At 47.6% G+C, this 25,010-nt stretch overlaps 1 protein-coding gene across 12 annotated transcripts; it reads left to right on the plus strand.

Moving 5' to 3' along the window:
• Positions 1-8,744: 8,744 nt before the first annotated feature.
• Positions 8,745-21,982, plus strand: LOC104153952 (HEPACAM family member 2). 12 transcript variants are annotated; one of them, XR_696351.2, is made up of 6 exons: positions 8,745-8,870; positions 9,761-10,168; positions 11,559-11,651; positions 12,249-12,292; positions 13,435-14,263; positions 16,954-18,859. XR_696351.2 is itself a non-coding variant. In XM_009690126.2 (5 exons), exons 1-5 carry the CDS (start codon positions 8,819-8,821, stop codon positions 13,537-13,539), a joined length of 702 nt encoding a protein of 233 aa, XP_009688421.2. In that variant the 5' UTR covers positions 8,745-8,818; the 3' UTR covers positions 13,540-18,859. The 12 variants fall into 12 exon arrangements, 5 of the variants coding, with proteins under 5 accessions (XP_009688421.2, XP_068813391.1, XP_068813392.1 ...); XR_696357.2 differs by having other exon boundaries at positions 16,964-18,859; XR_696358.2 differs by having other exon boundaries at positions 18,546-18,859.
• The last annotated feature ends 3,028 nt before the right edge of the window (positions 21,983-25,010 follow it).

The following is a 25,010-nucleotide window of genomic DNA, read 5'->3' on the forward strand; positions in this document are numbered from 1 at the left end:
ATGCCTGGTCTCCTCCCGGTATCCAACCCATATCAGGCTACCAAAATGGTCAGACTGTGGGGCTTTGAGCTATTCTTGCACCTCAGCGTGACTCTGGCCCTACCTAGGGAAGGAAAGGCTTTAAAGGGGCCAACTTCTATTCCTGGATCTTTTTGGGTCTTAAATCCAAAGCGTGGGTTCAACCATGTCCTTTAAAAAAAAAATAAAAGCAATAAGCATTTCACTTTCATTTCAAGTCATTTTGGGTTTTGGTTTTTGGTTTCCCCCCCCTCCCCCTCGCTCCCCTAGGGCAGGTGAGGTAGAGCTTTTCTCAGGCTTGCTGTAGCAACGCTTCCCAGGAGATGGCAACCTTGAGTTATCGGCTGAATCCTGTATCTCCACTTGGTGAGGGACAATTTCCCCGGCAATTGCCAGGACAAGAGCTGAGGGAACAGCCTTCAGAAGATACTCTGAATGTCCTGTTTATCTGGCAAATGTTATCTTCTGGAAGTGCTTTACGGCGTGGTGGCTCTGTATTTACATATCCCTTCCAACACCTCCTTCCTTTTGTATGCCTGCAATAGTGATGCTTTCTCTTACCAGCGTTTGACATTTTCCCCTTTTTCTTTACAGGTACTTCTGAAGGGTGATACAGGTCATATTGCCCCTCGCCTCCCTGTTGCCCAGGAGGAAAACACACATGTGTTTGAAACTGAACCTCTACCTAAATGACTATCTCCAGGGAGCCCTCAGCCAGGCGTGCTCTGCCATCAGCTCTGCAGCCTTGCACAGCCCAGGCTGCTGCTAGAATGGGCCAAAATAAACCTTTGATCATTCAAGAGAGGCTCTGGGCCCCACCAGGACCCCTCCAGCCCCACACAGCCCTGCACCACCCACCCACAGTGCCTGCTCCAGGTCTCTCTGGCCATCAGAAAGCATCAGTCAGCAGTAAATCTCCCCGCTGATACAGACGACCTGCTCTACAGAGCAATATTTCTTCCAAATTACACTTATGGCTCTGTGTTGTTGCATCCCTGGTTCTCGAGTTTACCTACTCTGTCTGTGTTTTCTTGAAAGCAGTGGCAGCTTGTGATTTAATCTCTCAGTGTGCTGCTGTTGCTTATAAAGTGGCAGGGAGGCATCAATAAAACTTGGAGTCAAAAGCGAATTGGCATGTTAGTGTCTATTCAGTCTTTGTAACGATTTTCTAATTTGTAAAGGTTTTCTTGTATGCTTTTCTCACCTCTGCCCTTTCCTGGATGGCTGTCTCTGTGAACTGAGGAACAAAGGCAATACTGTCAACCTCAAGCGCTCGGAAGTTATTCGGTAAGCCTCCGAAACTATGTGATTTCATTTTTTAATTGAGGTTTTCCTTCTCTTTGTTTGTTTGGGGTTTTTTCCTGAGCCTTTCACATTCATATACTATGGAATCTGACTTTTGAAGGGTAAACATCCTCCCCGTCATAGATTTTTTTTCAATGTTTGCACGACTCCAAGAGTTTTTTAAAAGTTCCCAGAGATCTCAGAGGCTATCGGAGAGGCAGCAACACTTGAGGCTGCTTGTACACTGGCTACAAGACTGCAGGGTCTTCTTCAGGGGCTAAAGCAACAGCACAGGCTCGAGGCATTTCAGCTCAGCCTGCCAGCCGCCGTGGGAAGGGTCTTCTCAGCCCCGCGTTCTGGCTCTTCTCAGTCCCTTGGACAGCTCATTGACCTTCAGCTAAGTGACGTGTATCATTAAAGATGAGATATTTCCTATGTGTTTGCACGTAAACAGAGCTGCCCCTGTTGCAATGCAAAAGAGGACCCAGAGTAAAGGGATGTGGAAGGGACAGGGAGGTGATGCACTTTCCCACAAAGTCAGGAGCATGTGCTGGCCTGAATGACATGTTTTAATGGTTTAAATAAAGCTGTAGCTTATCCCCTGAACGCAAGAACCTTCCCTGCCTCAGAGGTGTTATTCCATCTGGGGTTGCTCTTGGCATTTTGTCTTACCAAGTCCAGGTTTAAATTTCATGAACCAACATGGCGATGCAGAGGCAGAAGGGAACGATGTTGCTGTTGAGCTGGTTTGAGTCTTTTCTTTTTACGGCAGTGCCATTTCCACTCAGAAAGGTCTGTCATGCGATCAGACTTGACCTTCCACCAGGAGGCATTGTCTATTCGTGTTCAAATAAAATTTAAAAATGTGTATAAAAATAGATTTATAAAGTGCTTTAGCTAATGCCAGCCTAGTTACTTGCTATACCGTTGAACTAACAAGGACTTTACTGACTTCGGAGCCATTTGTTTCATCCTCTACTTTGAAGATTTATCAAAAGTATTTGCATTAGAAGTTCTCCTAGCTAAAAATTTGCTTTAAGATGATGTTTCAGTAACATTTTTTCATCTGAAAGAAAACTTGCAGCAGCTGCGTTCTCAGAACTTTTGGCAGGCATGTATTTGTGTTGTGTATATCGTGCAGGGTAATTCCTAAAATACTTGCAGATAATTAAGCAAAGATTTGGAGAAATTACTAATAGAATCCCAAATACTAAGCTGAAATAAGAAAGAAATCCCATTGATAACTGATGTGGGGTTTTTTTCTTGTTTTTAAATATGTGATTAGTTCTCCAATTTGCCAAGTATTCAGTAGATGATCGTTTCAAAAATATGGAAATTAACTAACAAATGTATTTCTTAAGATGGAAAGGCAGAATAAGTTGAATTTTAAAAGACAAAATGGAAACTCACTGCTTGAGCTCATGTTCTGCAAATATACAACGCTTTTGCTCAGCAGAGTCCTTATTTCACCGCATGAGCTATTCTAGGTATTGTACATGCATGGGCTGAGCTTCTCTTGCCTAGTACTTGCAAAGTTCACCACGATGCGTGCTAATATCCGCTCGTCATCTCTGTCCCAGCAGCTGTGGAGGTGCAGCTGATCTTACTGACTTGCAAGAAAAAAACAATTTTTAGAAAAAAAGATCTGAAGGGACAAGGTGCACTTTTTAAGAGCATGCAGTGGATTCCCATTCGGCTTATGCCGACCAGATCAGAAAGCAAGCCGATGAAGGGGCAACAGAAAGCCTCTTCCACAAGAACATGGGACAGGAAGGGCGCTCAGGATCACAGAGGCTACATCTGCATCTACATCTGCATGTGCAAAGAGCACGGCTACGCACCTCAACCCAGCAGGGCAGCCCCATCAGCACTGCAGTCCACTGCAGCGTTGTAAACAGAAACGGTGCAGAGGACGAGATAACCACGCTATATTCATTTGGGAGGGGGTATTTTGGATCAGCTGCAATGTGGTTCCTTGGACTGCATATGCATTAGCAGTTGACGCACATTGCGTGCCCACCTTCTAGCTTACTTTCATGCAGGAGTAACCCAGTTTGCAAGCTGCAAGCCCAGTCTGCAATCCCAAGCCTGGAGAGCGGGCTGGCTGTGCAGTTCATTTTCGCCTGAAACAAACGTCAGCATCTTGTGCCCTGATGCAAAGTCTCTGGGGTCCCATTCTCTGCTGTGCCCTCTGGGTGTGCAGCTGCATTTGAGCATCAGCAGCTTCAAAGTGGAAGTCAAAATAAAAGCGAGCGTGTCAATGTCACATAAGCATTTTTTACCACTGTCTTTGGAAAAACATGTGTGTCTGGTGCCCTTTTCCTGAAGGCAAAGTCACTGAATATGCAGTTTATGGCCACCGTGGCCAAGAAAAATTAAGTCAAATGCAGACACAGCTCACAGAGGAGCTATTTCAAATCCCAGCAATGATGGCTAGGCACGGTTTGGCTGCTCCGGATATTTGGAAGCTCAAGGCTAATTTTTGTTGCTCTCCACGGCTCCTGGGGAACCCTACAAGTCTGTGGGAGATCGCGCCCTTGAGCGTGCAGCAGCAGGATTTGGGTCTGAATTGTTTACTGCAGTGACGACGTAGATCATAGCTCATAGGAAGCATCTCTGCCTGGCCTGTCTCAGTGCACTGCACATGCTTGTCAGAGAAGGTCAGGCACTTTGCATCAATTTGCTGCTGAGCTAGAAAGGAGAGAGCCTGGGATAGATGACAGCAGGTTTTCCGCTCTGTACTGAAAGTGTAGGGGCTCACATGCTGGTGCAAACACAAAAGTGAGCCCACCTTTTCTCAGGGCTAAGGCCACCACGGCAGGAAGCTCACGCTGCACTAGCTGAAGCAGAATCTTTGCTGTGGTTTTGCTTGAGCTCCTGAAGGGCTGTGAAAGGGGACTATGTGACCATGTTTACCGGGGGCTGTTGCATCTCTTCTGTTCTGTCTCATTGCGAGAAATAGCTCCTGTTTATGATATTGGGTGCGCTTGTGTTGAATGATCTTTATATTGCCATGTCCTCCTTCTGCTGTTACGGCAAACGAACCTTTGCACGGGGAGATGTTACATTATTTTACTCAGCTCAAGAAAACTACAATCTTTGCTTGATCCGAAAAATTGCCTAGCCAAATTCACCTCTCGGAGCTTGCAGTCTCACTGAGCTCCCAGAGTGAGAAATCCCCCCTGAAGAGTAGTACAGGGATAGAGTAGGAAAAGGAACAGGATTTGACCCATTTGTTTATTCCAGGCATTTCTGTTCAGACACGAAATCCCCCCATTTTTGGACACCTTTTTTATTACATGACACTGTCAAGTGCTTACGGAGAAATGACAACAATGATTTCATCGCCTGTCACTCAGATACCAAGACAATATGCAAACAACTAAATAATAACTGCATCTTGAATTTGTCACAGCCACAGCAGTTTCCATGTGTTTCTCGTAAAGCTCTGTTCGAATACAGCTGGACTCGAAGGGATAATGAATGGAAATCCCCCCTCAGAGCGAGGTCTAGAACAGACTCCACAAAGAGTTCATCAAAGTCCTTCTGTTGAAACATTGTTCATGCAGAAATCTGAATTTTGAGGAGAAAAACATCTGTCAAGAGGCACATTTGCTCTGGTTTCTCCAAAAAGAAGATGCTGAGGGGGTTCACACAAATGGCCGATTACTGTCTGCTCACCCTCTGCCTGCTTTCGTTCAGTTTAGAGGTTTGTATTAAAGTATTTCACTCGTGTGCATATTAAGGTAAAATCCAAGGTTCACAGAAGGTGACACTTCCATGCTTAAAGACATACTGGAAGAGGCAAAACTATTTCCTGAATAAGCTTAGGGAAGGGATAAGTGAGTAAATTTTGAAAGAAAGGATGATATGTGTCCAGACTCTTGACAACTTCTAACTTAGCTCGTCTGGAAAAGCTAATGTGCTCCACCAGGAAGAGCTCTCTAACACAAACAACCTGAGGCCTATCTGCGGATAAGGTCAGTCTCTCCCAAGGCTCTGCCTTAGCAAGTTTGCAGCAAAGCAGCTGGAGAAAAGGAGGCACCCAAGCCCTTTCCTCTGACCTTCAAATGTAATCTTGATAATAAAAGATTTTGTACCAGATTTTCATTTTATTTCTTTATCTGTATCTTTTACTACTTTTTGTAACGGGGGGGGGGGGTCTGTCTTTTTGGATACTTGAAGCAACCACTTTAACTTGGCTCAAGGTGAAGATGGTTTGAATGCAATTACATCATAACAGCACAATCTACTCCCCCTGAGTCTGTGACGAATTGGACCACAGAAAAGGAGCCCGAGACGCTCTGTAGAGAGGGTAAAGCTAGTAGGAGGTCTTTCTGTGTACAGACTGAGGGGAGAGCAAACAATGCAGGAGAAAAAACACGTGTTTCTGTGAGTAATGACAACTAGCTGGGCTCTCCATTACAAAGCAGGGAGGGGAGAATAGCCCTGAACCCTGAGTGCAAGCACGGAGCTCGGCACCCTGGCACGGGGGGGGAAATACATGTTGCTGCTTCTCTCTGGACACTACAAATGTGAGAACTATCTTTCACAAACGTGTTGTTAAATTTGACCAAACGTATCCCTTGGTTTCTAACGCAGGCTGCGCAACTAAGCACTAAAGGCTTAGCGTGCTAGAGAGAAAAGTAGGAAAATATTTTAGGGAGCACACTAGTTTAATGCTCTTGTGGTTCTCATTGCTCCTCTGCTCTTGTTTTCTGGAGAAAAGATGATGGTCCATGTGCTGTTACCTTTTACGGGCTCCCTGTGGTTTTGTATACTCAGGTGTTTTTTTTTTTAACCCCATAACCACGCTTCTTGGGGCAGTGGTGACTGCTCTTAGGAAGCAAAGACGAGAATACGCCTAATCCTCTTGCGGAATTAGAGCCCTCACTTTCCTGTAGCTAAAATAATGTAGTACTAGCACTGAATGAAACCGATGTATCAGCGATGTACTCTACTGAATGTAACCCAAAAAGATCATGGATATGAAGCTTTAACAAAAGGCTGCGTCCTCTTTGATAAAAGCTATTAAATACTGGTTTGGGTGCATTGTTCAGTGGTGGATGTGACACCTGAGCTTATTCTGTTGTTTAGGGAGCGCTCACGTTTGGGAGGTGCGGGGATGTTGTGTTTGCACATCCAGTTAAGAAATAAGCACAGCTCGACAGGAGGTATAGCCCTTGGTTCAGATGCAAGAGTCACTAAACGCTAAAACAAGTCAATAGCAAAACTTGCCCCAGTGCTATATGAGGGCCGTGATGTATGTCTTGGCTCTGTGACAGATAATAAGTTTCTCTGCGAACAGAGTACTGCTAAGGAACGCGTCTTCACTGGTTTTGCCCTACTGCTGTGCTGTGTTTATGGAGGATGCTAACACTCGCTGCTGCAAGTTAATCTTCTCTTCTCAGTTCCTATTTTTTGCTTTAAAAGAAATGGTTTTGGAAAATCAAAAGCCCTCTACGTGTAGTCTGTGACCAAAAGCCATTTGATCTCTCAAAGGTCAGAGGAGACATGATTTCTGTGAGTCCTGGTGAAATCTCTCTGTCACTAGAGAGTACGCCGTACTTCAGCATCTGTTTGACCACACGACCGCAAGTAAGGTGGCTCTGGCAGTGAACTGACAAAACTGGAGGACTTGTGAAGAGTGCAGCATCAATCTGAATTTAGCTGTGCAGTGAAAAATGTTTGCTGGCTGATGTCTACTGCTATTCCTGGGAGAAGCACAGAAGCAAAGACTTAGGCTGACACCACTTGCAAAGAGCGGTGCATTTCCAGTGATGTGACGGAGCTTAGCTGTAGTCCTAGTTCACAGCTTGCAAGCACATTTGGTGGGGAAGAGCCCACCCTAAGCCATACTAAGCAGCCAGGTAGCAAACAGCCATGAGCAAACTCTGCTCTTGCAGATGGCAAATCTAGCCTTAATGCCGAAAATCTCTGTGCTGAAGAGCCTCGGTGATCTAGGCATCCTTTAACTAATACTTGATTTCAGAACAGCTGCAATGAAGCACAACCTCTCATAAAAAACCTAAGCCCTGGTTCCTAATAAGGAGTATATGTGTCTAAATCTACACTCTCCTATTCTTTGCAGAGAAAGCAGAAGAATCTGCCCGAGTATGTTCATGTTGCTGATGTTAGTCTAAATATTAACTTGGACAATTTCCTGAGGTGTATCCCCAAGAAGAAAACATCAAAAAGTTCATGATCTAGCTATACACTGAGGTTATCCTGAATACAGGTATGCTACATACCGGTAGGGGGAAGCCTATAATAGAAATCCTCCCTATATAATTAATTCTTTAAAGAAAGAAAAAATACTACTGAAAGAGAAACCTACTTAAAAAGAGCAGTTAAAAGGATTAAATATGCGCATATACCACTGGGACAATTTAGTGGCTAAGAATAAACACGTACCAGCAACCATCAAGCATTTCCTCTTCTTGCAAACTATGCAGCATGTTACATAAAGGAGACTATTGGAAAGAAAAAAGTGTCTTCAGCAAATAGATGATGCATCCAAACAAGTAAGAAAAAAGAATATGACCTTTTCCAATTACCTGTAAAGCCGTAACATTTTGGGCTAATAACATTTCAACCTGCATCAGAAGCAGGTAGCCATCTGATGAGGGCAATCACCCTGAGAAAACAGTTACCAGTGAAGATGAAGCCAAAAGCAAAAACCTGAATACGTGCTTTGCCTTGCTTTTCACTACACTAGGATTAGGTTGAGAGGTTTTCACAGTGCTAGTTCTACAGGATTTAATGAGGTTTTGGCCTGATGATGGGAAGGAGAGCTTGGACTGAGCTCTTTCAGTTGGTATTAGTGCCAAAACAAACTGCTTGACCTCGGAGCTGAAGGACTGTTCTCAATTTGAAATGTCAATAGGGAAAGGCTTAGAGAAGATGATAAAATGACGTTTATGGGGTTAGTTGGGATGTTATCTGCTTAAAGTCTTTAAGGAATTTAAATGTGAAGTGCTGCATGGCAAGTAACCTATTGACCTGTTATTTCACTACTCCCAGAGCACCCCAGGGAGTGCTAGCCAGAGGGGAACTGCTGTGTCCATAACTAGATGATCCTAGCAAGGGAAAATGTGCCACCCTATCTTGAATGTGTTGGCCATTTCCAGGCTAAAAGCAGGAGGAGGAAGTTTACGCCTTCCAGCTTGTCCCACCCCAAAACTGAGCTTTTTCAGGTATCTTAAAATATGCGTCACAGCCATCTGACAGAAATATCCAGCCCTACTGCTGACGTGCTTGCTTGAGGAGGGGATACCCCAGTATGTACTCAGGGGATCAGCAGCTAAAGGAGCCTGTTCGGATGAGAAGCAAACCCTAAATTTTTCAGTTTGTAAGTGAAGACCTTTGAAGACCTTGAGCCCTTGAAATCATCAGCTACTTCCTTCCTGGGCTGGGGGCGTCACTTCAGATGCTTACTTGGATGATGAGCTCAGAAACCACAGACTCTTCTGCTAAGCCATCTCTGCTGTGGCCACATCCCAGGCTCTGAGGAGACATGGGCTTTGCTGGGAGCTGCTGGACCCTTTGCTCCATCCTGCTGCTTCTCGGTGAGTCTGGGTGGGAGGACAGAGCTGAAGTCTCCTTGGGGCTATAAACAGCTGCCACCAAACATCTCTTCACCTCAACTGTGTCCTTTCAAACCATGTTTTCCCCTTTGTACAAGGAAATGGAGTAGGGATGGTGGCCAGGTGGTGGGTTTTTTGGATGTAGCTGCAGCCTGTAAAACAATGACTCCCCTGTCAGTGTCATTTAAATTATTTCTGGAGAAACATCTTCAGTGTGGTGCACTGACCTTTTCTGCTACCTAAGAAGACCTTTTTGGTTGTTCTTCCACCACGCTCAGTGTCAGGACCTTGCCGTATTGAAGACTTGAGTGAATCCACAAGTGTATATATGCAGTGATCAAAAAGCATGTCTCTTCCTCACATTCACAGGGAAACGGGCTGTAAGAGATGTTAAATTCAACAACACAAAATGTTTTTGCAAAATGCTGCAGTCAGCTAGCAGTGCCCAGGAGGCACAGTGAATGAACTGGATTAGGAGGGGAACAATTCCTGTTCAGAGCTTTTTAATCACTTCAAAAGCATGTCTCTGAACGACTGGCTTCCGTTTCTTAGCTTTCGTCAGGGCTGCTACTACTCTCAGTACGCTGATACATTGAAAGTTTGCCATCTCAGCGAGTCCTAGGACAGTGTCCTTTGGGCCTGTTACTGGCAAAAACTGAAAAAGAGAGAGGACTGTTAGTATGAGATGTCTTTCGGGCAGTCCCAATATTTCAATCTCGGAGCAAAAATATTTATTTTAGTGAAGTGAGCGCTGCTCATAACAACACTAGATAGACTATTTGCTTTGTGGGAAAGAGGAGAACAGTCGTGAAATGTTGGCGGGCATCTGCACAAGGGTACCTCACTGATTTGCCCCTTCCCATTCATTGCAGGAGGAAACCTGGGTGTCCTCATCAAAGCCCCTCAGGATTCGGTCAATGGCACTGTGGGCCACTCCGTGCTCCTGCCCGTCTCCTACAAATTCACAAACTCCTCTTGCTTCCCACTGTCAATTCAGTGGACGTTCAGTAACCGCTCGGACGCGCTCATCACCTGCACGGTGCTGAACTGCTCCCTGAGCGCGGAGGGGGCTCCCAAGCACTGCTTTGCAAAGCATTTCCCACACGCCGCGTACCGAGGTCGCGTTGTGCTTTTCCCTGAGAACGCGTCCCTGCTGCTCCGGGACCTGCAGCTCAGCGACGGCGGGGTGTACAGCGTCACCTTCAAGCAGCAGATCCAAACCAGGCACATCACCTTAACTGTGTATGGGCATCATTTCACCTCTGAAGACGATAATACCTGTAAGTGGTAAGCTGAAGATATTCTCAGTTCGGACACTGGCTGAACTCCCCCAGGCCCAAATATAAGCGGGAACAAGAATGGAAATAAGACTGAATATTTATTTATTTATTCTGTAGAGAGTCAGGTGATTCAGAGGGCCCTGCTACACAAGGTTTTTTTTGTAGTAGGTGAATCCTAATCCTCTACTGTAGATTAAACCCTAGACATGGAAGTTGTCTACACCACAAAAGCCATTTTGTTGTCTTCACCAGCCTCATATTTCCATAATATTTATCTATATTGTCCCTAGTTTGGCACTACTCTTTATGTTACTATCGCTGTGTACTGCTTCTCTTCTCTGACTGTGCACGGCTCATCAGACTTGGTGATAAACACAAGCTTCTGAAAATTGTGAATTTGCAACTAGTTACTCTCTAACTGAAGCTTCTCATTTTAACCTCGTATCTTGGATTAAGGGTCTAGTTTTATTAGCATGACTATGATATTTCCATGCCTGTAACAGATCCTACTAATGCTTGAAGATGTCTTTTTCCTGACTGTCTGCATCCATCTTTTTGGAAAACAAAGTGATGCAATCCAAATCACTACTGCAGGGTATCAAAGTTACTTCATCTTTGGCCCAAGCAGCCACCGAAATGCAGATAAAGTCTAAGAACACTTTCTTCTTCAGTGAGTTGTGAGCAGGGTTAATGTACACCTTTCCCACCTTGATTTCAGTTGTTAATTGCTATTAACTGCACCGCTCTTTAGCTCCCACTGGCACTCATAGCTTTGTGCTAGGAAAAAGTAGGCTAGCGTTTGTGATGAAAGTAAATATTGCATACAGGATAGAAAGAGTTCAGTCATCATGCCCCAGAATTAAAACATCTTAAAGCTGACTTTTCTGAGCAGCAGAAACTTTCCAAATCTGCTAAGAAGATCCTTAGGACATGTATCCTCCGGGGCAGCAGGGGGGGAGTTAGTTTTGTGGAATCCGGTGAGAACAAGGTTTGATTTTACTGAGTTCTCTGCAAGGAAAGCCTCAGTGGGACATCCAGTCCTCCTGACAGCGTGAGCTGTGACTGTGCCCTGCGCTGAGTGCCCTCAGCTCTTGGCAAGGCTTGTGGCGACACCAGGGGTGCCTGTCCACAGGGTGCACAGAGCAGGAAGCCGAGGCTGCATGGCTGGCCTGAGAATGGGAGCCGTCTGCTACTTGTGCTGACTATCTAGCTTTTCATGTCGAAAGCTTCCCATGAACACTGAGAGCTCTTGGCTGAACGGTCACCTGCTAAACTCGTCCCCGATGGGAAGGACAATACTGTTACATTCTTCATTAAAGGTGCTTCTTGGGATTTTAGCCATGACGATTATTGCTCTATACCATGCTCATGCAGAATCTTTCCACAACAGTACAAGACCTAAAAGCAATAACGGGATACATTGTTGGAGGCTGTCTCATCTTATTCCTTCTGTTTTTCCTTCTCTACTGCAAGTGGCATTTTGGTGAGTGGATCTGTTTAGTGTTCTGTGGCTGTAGCCTTAAAAGGAATATAACCAAAGACACCACGTCTTGCTGCTTATTTTCAGAATGACTCTTCCTGTAACAGCCTTTTCCAAAATACGGCCCTCCAAGCCACTGGGCAAGACCTGAGGTAGAGGAGAACTCACTGAGTGTTTAAGGGATTTTTTGATCTAGCTTAATAAGAGGCACAGGGTGACTTTTCTCAGCATTAAGATAGCCTATCTTTTTCCAATCACTAAGGCTTAGCAGGGGGGGAAAATGTAGGGAGATGCATGTTTCCCCAAAGCTTTATTCCTTACAGGCTCCCTGCGATGGATCACTTACATTGATACGATGATTTTGAATCAATACTTTCTATTTGTGCTCTACGAAAATCTTACAGAAATGTTGACTTTAAAGACAGTGACAGTGACTTTAAAGACAGCCCATTGAAGTTACCTAAATCTCCCACTGATGTCTTAAAGAGATCATGTAAGCATTGTTAAGCAGAAACAAGAGGTTGCATTTGTCATGCAGACTATCTAACACTATCCAATATGGTTGTCAAATACTAATAAATACAAATAAATCCCTTACAGGTGCAATTTTTCAGAAGACATCTAGAGTTATAAAGCAGCAAGAGGTATGGTAAGAAATAAGAAAATGCTATGGGTCATGTGGATCACAATTAACTGACAGTTGCTATTAGAATCAACGGCTATAAGTTGATTTCTAAGTATTGAAATATAAAGTGACATTGCGCTGTCGGAAAACCACCAGCCACCAGGAATATTCTTTTTTTTTTTCTTTAGCATGATGATTTATCAGCTAAACTTGTATTAGACTTCAGTTTCTTTGTACTATATCCTTTCAAAGATTTGGGATTTGATTCTCTTTTATTGCCTCAAAGAGAAAACTATTGCAATACAAATCCAGGTACAGAATGCCACGTAGCCGGCCTGAGGCCAGCTGTCTGCTGCGGGAAGGCAAGTCCAGCTTTGCCCTTTTTGAGGGCTAACCTTAGAAGATAAGGTTGTCCATTAAAATGTTGCTGTTGAAAACCATCATCCTGAGCAAAGCAGTGGGAGAGGACCAGGCAGGAAGAGATGAAGACAGGTCAGAGAACGGTTTAGACGGCTCTCACTGCAGCTTGTGTACATGAAGACACAGGGGCAAGTGTTTTCTGTGCAAAGTAATCTATTCAGGAGAATGCATCCACGGCTATGAACAGTTTTCTGCATCAAAATACATGTGCATAGAGAAACCAGGACAGGAAAATGGGGAAAAGACTGGCTTTTTTGGCTAGATTTTGAAATACTGTTGCTGAAACAAACTGTTCTGGCTTTGGCCTCAGAGCAAAGCCTGCAGGCCTCCCATCCCAATGGGATGCTCAGAAAGAGCCTAAAAGCTGAAGCCAGTCTTGCTGCTGAGATCACGTAGTGATACGGCAAATTTCAATGCTGGCTAGAGCGAGGAACCAGAACCAGAAAAGCAAAGAGGTGACAGTAAAGAGCAGGCACTGCAGCATGAAGTCCTGACTTGCTCAGGACCATGGGCAGATTCTAAATTCACACTCTCGTTTTTACTATTTGTTTACCACTTATCCCACGGTGGTGTTAGAAACCAGCTGCTGTGCCCAAGGCATTGGGTGATGCATATCTGTACTTCTACTGCTGCTGTGGGTTCCAGTAGGGGACAAATTCTGCCTGTCCTTTTCCAATCTGCACTGACCCTTCTGGAGAAAACTTTCGTCTTTATTTTTTCCATTTATCTGTATTTATCTAGTCCTCCAGCCATGATGAGTCCCACATGGAGAACAAGCTGAGAAGGGATATATGCACAGTTTACGCACTGATTGGTGATGACCAGACACAGCCCAGAATGATGTGAAAAGTTGAATGCATGTCTGTAGCTGTCAGTTGACAGGAACACTGTCTAACCTAATGGACTGCCTGGGCTGTGATCATCTGCGGCAGGGACTGAGGGAGTGTCTACCATTAGGCCTCCATGACCTACCTGAGAAACAATCCTGCATGAAAGAAAAATTTGTAACATCGACCAGACATAGCTCCTGAGGTGAATAGGACACCTTCGCCTTTGACCTTGGCTCTGCTCCTGGGGATGCTGCATGTGCTCCTGTTTTGGCCTGGTGACTCTGCCCATGCCACGGGCAGGGAAAGTGGGATCTGGAGCTGCTGAGCGTAAGCCGGGTTGATGAACTTGCACCACAGTTCCCTTTCTCTTTTTCACCTAAAACATCAGAGAGTCTACAGATGCCGGCCAGTGTGCGTGCAGGGCTGGGAACTCCTCCAGACCAGAGAGAAGGGAGTCTTATGGCAATCACAAATCGTTTGGGAAAGACACATCTATAGGATTTCTCGATGAGAAGGACTGAGAATACATGAAGCCAAATGCATGGCACCTTCACTGTGAAAACAGACTATTCAACAGACTGCTCGGACTGAAACACTGTCGTTTTCCCCATATCTCTTGACTGAGCCACGTGCCATTTCCCACAGTAATGGGCTGGTGATGACATCTGGGGTCCCTGAGCCTTATCAAGGGATCCCTGCTTCCTTTTTAAAGATGCTCAGCTTCATCCTGCTCTTCCACAGTAAGTCTGGGAGGGGCTGAGGTGCAGGGTTGTACCAAGTGGGACCAAATGCTGCCTGATTAAGACTAAGAGAAGGGGGATGTGGATAGTGGTGTATGGGGTGGTTCAATTGAGATGTGACCCACTGCAGCACTGTGACTCCATTGCTTGGGGTTTACTCCTGATGAATGCTGGGGGCTGTGAAAGTTGACATCTGCACTGGGGCTGTGGTAGGAAGAGACCTTTTCTGCTGCCTTTTCTTGAAACGAAGGACTTCATAGGCAGAAGAGGTACTGGAGAAGTGGGTGCTTTTCCTAAATTGGAGGATTAGCCTTCTGAATTTGGCTGTGATTTGATTTTCTCGGAGAATGTATCCCTGCTGCTCCAGAACATGCAGCTCAGCAACAGTGAGCAGCAGCATTGCTTTCAAGCAGCAGACCCAGAGTGCACACAGAGCTTTACCGTGTTCGGATGCTGTTCCTCCTCCGCTGATGCAGGCAGTGGTAACGGTATGTGGGGGGTGATGCTGTGATCAGGAACGATGCCTTGACAGCCCCAGTCACGCACTTTTCTGCAGGCAGAAGGCCCCGGCCCAGCCCAGCAAGCGGCACTGAGGCCGGCAGCCCTGAGCCACAGCTTGTTTCGGAAAGCCCTTGCTGGCGGGGGCAGCAGGTGCTGGCCCTGCGCTCGCGCGCTCCCTCGCCCACGGTTCTCCTTGCCCCCACAGCCATCACCACCCTCCCGGACACCCCGGCTCCCAGGCGACGGCCCTCGCTCCTCACCACAGTGCTTCGGGCTCTGCGCACAGCTTTCTTCTGCAGCTGTGTCACAGGGCAGCGAGACACACGCGGCCAGGATGCAAGTGCCGGGCGGCTCCCCTGACATCGCGCCTGGCCGTGAGCGTGCGCAGCGCAAACAAGCCGAGCAATACAGGCGCGCGCGATCGCACCGGAGGCGTCCAGCTTGCCCCCGAGCACGTCCTACTTGCTGCCCCAGCTCACGGCATGTAAGGAGGACCTGCCGCCTCAGGCGGGCAGCCAGAGCCACGCTCTCTCCTGGGGGCCACACAAATACTGCCCCAGAGCACAGCAAGCCTGCCACAGACGGGCACCTTCAAGCACAAACATCCCACGCACACCGACGTGCACACAAACAGTCGTCAGGCTACGGCCATTCCCTACTTGGAATAAACGCTTGGGAAGCCTTTTGCCCTCTGGTCCTTGCTGTCAGCGCCCTCCCAAGAGACAGACTAGCGAAGGCCCTGAAGGCAAAGCCAGGCAGAGCTGGAGAGAAAGCCGTTCGCTGGGCTCCAGAAAGACAGAGCCGCTGGGGCGCAAAGGGGCTTCTGGAGGGCTCTGCTCCGACCTCCTGCTGCCAGCTCAGCTTTCCCTGGGCCTGGCACCGTCAAAGTGGGCCTGTCCCCACGCATGCATTCCCCCTGCACCCCGGGCCCCTGCTCCACTCTTGCACCACCCAGAGGCGTCCCACCCAGTGTCCTCCCACCTCGGATGGGAATTTCTCCGCGCGCAACTCGTGCCACTGCACCTCCCCCTGTCCCCGGGCACCTCTGCCAAGCCTCTGCCTCCATCCTCTCCCCACCCTCCCAGGCAGTGAGGCAGTTGCAGCCAGCAGCAACATCCCCCTGCGCCTTCTCTTCTCCGAGACCAACGCACCCAGCGCCCTTGGCCTCTCCTCCTACCTCCTGTGCTCCCGCTCCCGACCAGCGCGGGGGCCCCTGCTGCGCTCACGCCCGTGTGCCGAGCTGGGGAGCGACGAGCTACACAGCGCATCGGGGCATGCTTGACCCTCTGCCCTCCTGGAGGGATGGGGAGCAAATACACTTGTTTCTCTAGACACGCACAATTTGCCAAGAGAGCTCTGCCTTTCAGACAAGAGCTTGTGACCCAAGGATTCCGCGTCCTCATGTACCCACGCTCCTCAGAGCCCCTCTTGGGATTTTACCCACAGCACGACTCACAAGCAAGGCCTGCTTACGCTTGAGATTACCCCCAGCCTCCTCCGCTTCCTCAGCAGCTGCTCCTCAGAGAGATTTCAGCTTGCGCAGAACAAAGAGGGCTGCACCCAGCCTTCATCCCCCATAACGCCCCGAGGCACACGCGGGCTCCGGCTCCAAAACCCAGCGCACCTGCTGCCTGCCTCAGGGCAGCCCCCAGCAAGAGCACATGCCGTCACACAGAGATAAATGAGCAAACTCTCTTTGCACTCTGATGGTGACAGCTCAAACCATTATATGTGTACCAACAGCGAATCTTAACACTTCAGGCCAAGGGAATCCCCCCAATACAGGCATTGCCATGCAGATGGCATGAAGAGCTCTTTGTTACCTGCCCTGCGTTGCTCACACCTCTGACGCACCACAAGAGCTCAGCTCTGGAGAAAAATCCACCTGCAGCTCCTTGCCATGTTCGGGACTGCTCATTGGTCTTATCCAGCAGATTGGTGTTTCTCAGGCAGCTCCTGTGTCACTCTGAGGCTGGTCTTGTAAAGGCTGAGAAAAGGCAGGCTAGCATTGTGGAGTCATGAGAGAAAGATAAACGTGTCCTGTAAACCACTTCCCGTATTTCTGCCAGTGATTAGGACGATATCTTTTACACTGGCTGCTATGGGGCAGGAGAGGGGGAGAAGGGAGAAGGTAGGGATGTTTTAGGGTCTGGATGAAACCTTTAGCAATTACATATCTTGTTTCTGAGTTTTCAATAGATCTATGGCGTGCCAAGTTTACATCTTGAGGAATGATATGGATGCTCTGCCAGCTTTATGGACCTGTATCTCACAGCATTTGCAGTGACAAATCATATCTCCCAAATAGCCTGTGCATGACAGCTTGCACACAGCACAGGAGCCCACAGAATGAAGCAAAGGTCTCATAGCTACCTGGACATGTAGTTTGGTAACATGGAAATAGATGTTCAAGCTTTTCTGATGAAGAGACTCCTTTTCAGTGGGTGTTAGATGTTGAGCACCTTCCTACGTTGCTTCCTGAAAGCACAGACAGGTGTGTGAGCAAAAGGGTCTTTTATGGAAAACTTACATATCTTTATAACTTTGTCTTTATAAATAACTGTGAAGCGATGGAGTCTGGGGAGGATGTTTCTTTCTAATGTCAACACTAGAAAAATAACAGAAGGGGATTTTCTGCCTCCCTGTGGAGGCTGCCGCAGGTGGCAGAGGTAAGGATGAGCTCATCTGCCATCCACTGCGGTTGCAAACTCTACTTCTGAAAGATTTTTTTATGAGAACATTGCTGGCCATGGCCAGTTGCAGAGAGGACCAAGACCTGCCCCTCAGTCCTAGCCATTCTCTCCAAAGTAGCCAGCCCTCAGATGTGCTAGACAACCCTATGCACAGGGCAGTGGATCCCTTGGGAAGGAGACTTGACATATACAAGAACTTCTGCAATGTGACTATTACAGCCATCTTTCCAAAACAGGCTGACAGAAGAGAAGATTGAGAGGGGATCTCATCAACGTGTACAAGTATCTGAAGGGGGAGTGTCAAGAGGATGAGGCCAGTCTCTTCTCCGTGGTGCCCAGCAACAGGACAAGAGGCAATGGGCACAAAATGAACCACAGGAAGCTCCATCTGAACCTGAGAAAAAACTTCTTCACTGTGAGGGTGACAGAGCATTGGAACAGGTTGCCCAGAGAGGTAGTGGAGTCTCCTTCGCTGGAGACATTCAAAACCGTCTGGATGTGATCCTGGGCAATATGCTCTAGGTGACCCTGCTTGAGCAGGGAGGTTGGACTAGATGATCTCCAGAGGTCCCATCCAACCTAAACGATTCTGTGATTCTGTGATTCTGTGATAACGTGCACCTTTGAGTGTCATGCTCCGGACTGGGACGTTGCAACACTTCTGTAAAGCAAATACATTTTGTGATGCATCTCAAAGTTGAGACGGATCCTGTAAAAGTAAAGGAGTTGCTTCAGGATGTTTCAGTTAAAATGGAGGGAAAGAGGGTGAGACCTGAGAGAACCGTTGCAAAGCTTCCAGCTGTCGTATATTTTAAATTACCAGCATAAAAGCTTTTTGGCCTAGATTTGATGGGAAACTGAGGCTGTTATAGTCAAATAAACAGTTTATATTTCTAAATCCAAGGCAATATCCAAGGAAACTTCAAGACAAAGTCCACATCACTCAGATGCAAGTTATGAGGTTTTATCAGGCTTCAGAAAACATTGCATAACTCCTATTCTCCAGTGCTGAGAGATGGGGAGTATCTCTGTGCAGATCATTTACTATGACTGTCAAATACTAACACATTTTTTTTTAAATCTTTCAGAGGTGCAGTTACTCAAAGATGACAAGAACCATGAAGTAAGAAGATGTGCTGTAAGAATAAGAGGTCACTTTGTCACAGGGACAGGTAGATAATGCCTTCCTGACCATTGGAATTAGGCTGAATTAGCTGTTGAGAATATGTTCCCGAGTAGCAGATGTAAAATAAGAGTAGCTGCTCACAAACCTTGGCCTGCTCATGAATACACAAACACTAGAGGCTTTCTACCAGCATTCCTCCTGGGTTTATTCTCCATTCCTGGGTTTATTCTCCATAAACTTTCAAGCCAATAAATCCGGTCTTTGGCAGAAGTGGTTCAGATCATCATGAAGTTCAGCAAAGTGGGCAGGAGACCTGCATGGATGAGCAAGGAACTCCTGACAAAACTCCAGCAGAAGAAGGAAGTGTACAGAATGTGGAAAAGGGGACAGGCCACTTGGGAGGAATACAGGGACGTTGTCAGAGCGTGCAGGGATGCGACAAGGAAGGCTAAGGCCCAGTTGGAATTAAATCTGGCAAGGGATGTCAAGGACAACAAGAAGGCCTTCTTCAAATACATCAATAGCAAAAGGAAGACTAGGGAAAACGTGGGCCCGCTGCTGAATGGGGCGGGTGCCCTGGTGACAAAGGATACAGAGAAGGCAGAGTTATTGAATGCCTTCTTTGCTTCTGTCTTCACTGCTAAGGCCAGTCCTGAGGAATTCCAGACCTTGGAGAAAAGAGAGGAAGGCTGGAGAAAGGAAGACTCTCCCTTGGTTGAGAAGGATCGGGTTAGAGATCTTTTGTCCAAACTTGACATCCACAAATCCACGGGCCCCGATGGGATGCACCCACGAGTGCTGAGGGAGCTGGCAGATGTTATCGCTAGGCCTCTCTCCATCATCTTTGAAAGGTCCTGGAGATCAGGAGAGGTGCCTGAGGACTGGAAGAAAGCCAATGTCACGCCAGTCTTCAAAAAGGGCAAGAAGGAGGAGCCAGGAAACTACAGGCCTGTCAGCCTCACCTCCATCCCGGGAAAGGTGATGGAACAGCTCATCCTGGAGGTCATCACTAAGCATCTGGAGGACAAGAAGGTGATCAGGAGTAGTCAGCATGGATTCACCAAAGGGAAATCATGCTTGACCAATCTGATAGCCTTCTATGACAGAATGACTGGCTGGGTAGATGAGGGCAGAGCAGTGGATGTTGTCTTTCTGGACTTCAGCAAGGCTTTTGACACTGTCTCCCATCACATCCTCCTAGGTAAGCTCAGGAAGTGTGGGCTAGATGAGTGGACGGTGAGGTGGCTTGAGAACTGGCTGGATGGCCGAGCTCAGAGGGTTGTGGTGAATGGCGCAGAGTCAAGTTGGAGGCCTGTGGCTAGTGGTGTCCCCCAGGGGTCAGTCCTGGGTCCAGTCTTGTTCAATATATTCATCAATGACCTGGAGGAAGGGACAGAGTGCACCCTCAGCAAGTTTGCTGATGATACTAAACTGGGGGGAGTGGCTGACACACCAGAAGACTGTGCTGCCATTCAGAGGGACCTGGACAGGCTGGAGAGGTGGGCGGAGAGGAACCTCCTGAAGTTCAACAAAGGCAAGTGCAAGGTCCTGCACCTAGGCAGGAATAATCCCATGCACCAGTACAGGCTGGGGACTGACCTGTTGGAAAGTAGCTCTGCCGAGAAGGACCTGGGAGTGCTGGTGGACAACAAGTTAACCATGAGTCAGCAGTGTGCCCTTGTGGCCAAGAAGGCCAATGGGATCCTGGGGTGCATTAGGCAGAGTGTTGCCAGCAGGTCGAGGGAGGTGATCCTGCCCCTCTATTCAGCCCTGGTGAGGCCTCACCTGGAGTACTGTGTCCACTTCTGGGCTCCCCAGTACAAGAGAGACATGGCACTCCTGGAGAGAGTCCAGCGGAGGGCTACCAAGAGGATTAGAGGGCTGGAGCATCTCTCCTATGAAGAAAGACTGCAAGAGCTGGGCCTGTTCAGCCTGGAGAAGAGAAGATTGAGAGGGGATCTCATCAACGTGTACAAGTATCTGAAGGGGGAGTGTCAAGAGGATGGGGCCAGCCTCTTCTCCGTGGTGCCCAGCAACAGGACAAGAGGCAATGGGCAGAAACTGAACCACAGGAAGTTCCATCTGAACCTGAGAAAAAACTTCTTCACTGTGAGGGTGACAGAGCATTGGAACAGGTTGCCCAGAGGGGTGGTGGAGTCTCCTTCGCTGGATATATTCAAAACCCGTCTGGATGTGATCCTGGGCAATATGCTCTAGAGGACCCTGCTTGAGCAGGGAGGTTGGACGAGATGATCTCCAGAGGTCCCTTCCAACCTAAACGATTCTGTGATTCTGTGATTCTGTGATTTAGATTTTGTGGGCGGGACAGAATAAAGCAGGAAATATTGCCGCACCAGCCCAGAGCATGAGGTAGCACCTTGTTGAGGCAGAGCTGGCCTCCAGAGGTGGTAAAGGAGAGACAAAAGGAGGAGGGGGGGGAGTGGTTGGAGGGGCATAGTTTCATGTGGAGTGGGCTGGGGTGGCAGGCCTGTACTTGGGGTCACAAGGAGCTGGAGGGAGTCTCAAAAAAGAGAGCAACCTTGGGGGAAGGGGGAAAAACACTGGGTTACTTCCCCCCCCCACACACACAATTTTCCTCTGTTCCCAAATCCTGTAGTTCTTTCTTGCTCTCCAGGAACCTTCGTTCTTCTGCTGACCTCCACTATCCTCTACAGCTCCCTGATCTACCTCCTGGCTTCCTCCTGAAGTTTCACTGCTCCCATCCTTTTTACCTGTACTGCGTCCTTTGACACGAGGCCAACAGCCTCCTTTTTCCTCCTAGTTTCCCCACCAAAGAGCTCTCACATACTCTCACCCCTCCAGCACCCATCTGAGCCCTTCCCACCCTCTCTCACGCACACCAGCTGCGCTCTTCCTCCCCAGCACTGAACATTACCTGTGCCACAGAGAAGTCTTCAGCTAGCTGTGACCAGGAGAAGTAGGTAAAAAATAGTGCTCTAATTTCTTAGCACTGAGTTGGACAGATCTTCTATAAAGTTTATCTTGCAGAATCTAAACCTGTAATATGACTTTAGCCACTCAAAAGTTGTAACTGATAACTCCTAACCCAAGCAATGCAATGCCAGAGACAGAGACCAAGCTGGGCAATGGCAGCACAGCTGGACACATCACCTAGAGCACCTGAACCCACAGGGCTCTTGCACAGCACCCAAACCTGACGTGCAGGAGGAAATTCTGAAAATTGTGACAAATCTGCCCCATCGAAACCTGGTTCTCCTTACAGATGAGTGGCCCAACCAAACAGGGCCTAGAAAGCCAGAGCATGGCCCAGCTCTGAAGCTCCAGCTGTCAGACAGGCTGAAGTGCTGCAGCTGCCCAAGAGAACCTGGAAACTGGAAAAGATGAGACATGAATCAGGTACTGTACAGCAGAGGAGGAATTAACTTTGGGGTCTGGCCAGGTATCTCAACCAGGAGGTCAGGGAGCCCTTTTACCATGCAGAGATGTATGTGTATATCCCTCCCTGCCCTGCTCACACCTCCCCTGTACAGGTGAGCATGGTCACCAGCAAAAGTTCTCCTGCTTTCCCCGAGACAAGCTGTTCCCACTAGTCTGTTTCCCCATGGAAAAGAAAAAGCTCTGGGAAGCCAAGGTAAGACTGCTCTGCCGTCCAGCACTGGTTTCTCCTATCGGGGATACAGCAGCCAAGAAAATCTCATCAAGTGCTGTGAATTTTTCCACCTTCTTGGATGTCTCTGCATCTCCCTAGTCTGTCATCCAGGTTTAACTATGGAAGAAATCCATGGGGCAAAACACATGGAGAAGTAAGATGGCCTGTCTCCTGTGTCCTAGCCATTGGAGCCGTATAGTCAAGACCTGGAGCCAAACTCTCTTTCCTTTCCCAAGGGTCATTATTTCAGTCTTGATTAAATTTTCCCTTGTCTTCACCTCTGTACCACTTGGTAGTTTTGAAATGGAGCTGGTAGTTCAGGACCCACATCTTAGACCAAGCCGATCTTCTTGGAGAAGATTCTCATCTTTGGTGTTTTCCTCATAATTATTTACAACCTGACTTGTGACTTCCCTCACATGGAAAATATCTTGAAAAGGAACCTACTGACTGTTTAGGTCAGAGGTGGAATGGCTGAATGGCTCTGGGGACCAGCTGGTCCAGACCATTGGCACAAGTGGACGATGCATCCACAGACTAATGGTCACAAAGCTGTGATCTTCTCGTCTCCTCTTGGCTCCTGGAGGTAACGTGAGGGCTCTCTTGTCTGTAAGAGAAGGGTTTCTTCACAAGTGAGTGCACAAAAACATGCATTTGCAAAATGGCATAGTGTACCACACTGCCTCCAGTATCCTGAGTCTGAAAATCAAAAGTTTAGAGGTTCTTTCATCACTCACAGTGGCACTGGTAGTGGGAACCACATGCTCCACTTGTTTGTTTGGCAGCTTGCTGCAAGCGGGTAATGGATAGGCTATGTAGAGTTTCTGACCCTAAGCCAGACTCAGAAAACAGAGCTGCCCTGATATAAAATCTGCCTTGGACTTTGGTCCTGGTGAGGACTGAATCGCCACTGCAAGGAGGGCAGTTTGTCATGGCAATTCTCTGTAAATTATTCAGCCATGGGAAGCACATGTCTTTGAGCTCTCCTAAGCTGAGGGCTGCGTGGAAAACACCACAGATTTTTCCACATACCCTCAGCTTTCTATCATGAGAAAAGATTTAACTACATAAACAGACAGGAGAAAATTATTGCAGCCAAAATGTCAGCGGTTTATCCTGAGCCTCCTGACTGAAACAGATGCTGACTCCTATTGGCCATGGAACAAGCCTGGTGTTTTGGGCTGAGGTCCTAGCAACAGGACTGTATGTATTTACAGGGCTCCTCACCAATGCAATGAGTCACTAAGTCCTAAAAAGGTGATTTTTTTCACAGAAAACCAGAAGGTATGGAACTGAAACGGTCCAATTTGAGAGAAATGACCAAAAAAAAAAAAATTCTCCTTAGCACAGGTTTCTTCTCCTGTACTACTGCACCCCTGAGTGGTACGCAGCTGCTCTTTCAGGCTCCAGGGACAAGCCTATATTCTAAGAGGTGACAGGAAAGTAAAAAACAGCAATATATAGCAACACAGTCAAGGGGTACAGCGACTTGAACACAGCAAATGCACACATTTATCACAAAGACAGCAGTTAACATATGCATTGCAAAACTGCAATAAGGCCACTTCCGGAAAGGGCTTGTATTTCTCAGCCTTCATCAGGCCTGCTGCCCTCTGCACAAAGCAGACCCAGCATCCACACCCAGAGCTTGCCAAGACCTGACACTCTTGTCACAGTATTGCAACCAAGATAATATGGAAAAGTAAGGTATCTGGCATGACTGCTAGATGACCTGTATCTCTGATTTAAGCTACACAAAAATGCCTTGCGGTGAAGTGAGCTGCAATGAAGGGAATTAGGAAATACAATTAGGGAATGCAATTGGGGAAAAGGGGAACTGCTGATCTGTCCTTTCTTGCAGGAGGACACCTGAGTGTCCCCACTGAAGCCCCTCAGAATTTGGTTAGTAGTACCATGGGCCAGTTCATGCTCCTCCCCATTTCCTACAAATTTGGTGGCTCTTCTTGTTTCCCGTTGTCATTCCACTGGACATCCTGTAACAGATCATCATCTGCACCTGCTCCCTGAGCACCAGAGGGGCTCCCAGCTACTGCTTGGACCAGCTTTACCTTCACACAACAAGCCAGGGCTGCTGCTTTTCCCTGAGAACCTGTCCCCGCTGCTCCAGGACCTGCAGACCAGTGACAGCGGGGTGTAGGTCACCTCCGTATGGCAGAGCTGCACAAGGCACACAGCCTGAGCTGTGCACAGAGATTGTTCCCCACTGCGATGCAGGCAGAGGTAGCCCTAAGTGAGGGTGACGCAGTGCTCAGGAGTGATGCCCTGACAGCCCTGGCCACACGCCAGACCGGAAGGAGGGAGCCAGGGCTTGGATATCTCTTGCTCACCTGTGGGTGATGGAGCTTTGACGTGAAGTCAGGCAGTTCGAGGGTGTCATGCAGACTGCTATAAATGGCTCTGCTGACTTCTGTGAGGTTAAAGCACTGCTGTGAGAGCTTCCGGCTAACAGGGAAAATGTTTTCTCTTCCTACTGAGAATTTTTGATTTGTGTATGTGGGTGCGCCCACAAAAGCTTTGTGTTATTTGCTGTTCGTTGCTGCATAAGGGTGAGAAAGGTCAAGGTTGCTTATGAGCCTCTTTGAGAGAACAGCACGTGAGTCTGTAGCTCAACAGGCTAAAGAGAGGTATGTCAAGTCCTTGTTGATTAAAAATTTCAGGTAAGATCAATAAAGGGGGAATTAGTCCGTCCAGCAGGGCAGTTGCGTTGCGCTGTCTAGTGTTGGCTTCCTGGCAGAGCAGGCTCCCGGAGTGCAGTGGGAGTCCTTTGATTGCACA

This window comes from Struthio camelus, chromosome 11 (assembly GCF_040807025.1).
Source record: "Struthio camelus isolate bStrCam1 chromosome 11, bStrCam1.hap1, whole genome shotgun sequence".
NCBI lineage: Eukaryota > Metazoa > Chordata > Aves > Struthioniformes > Struthionidae > Struthio > Struthio camelus.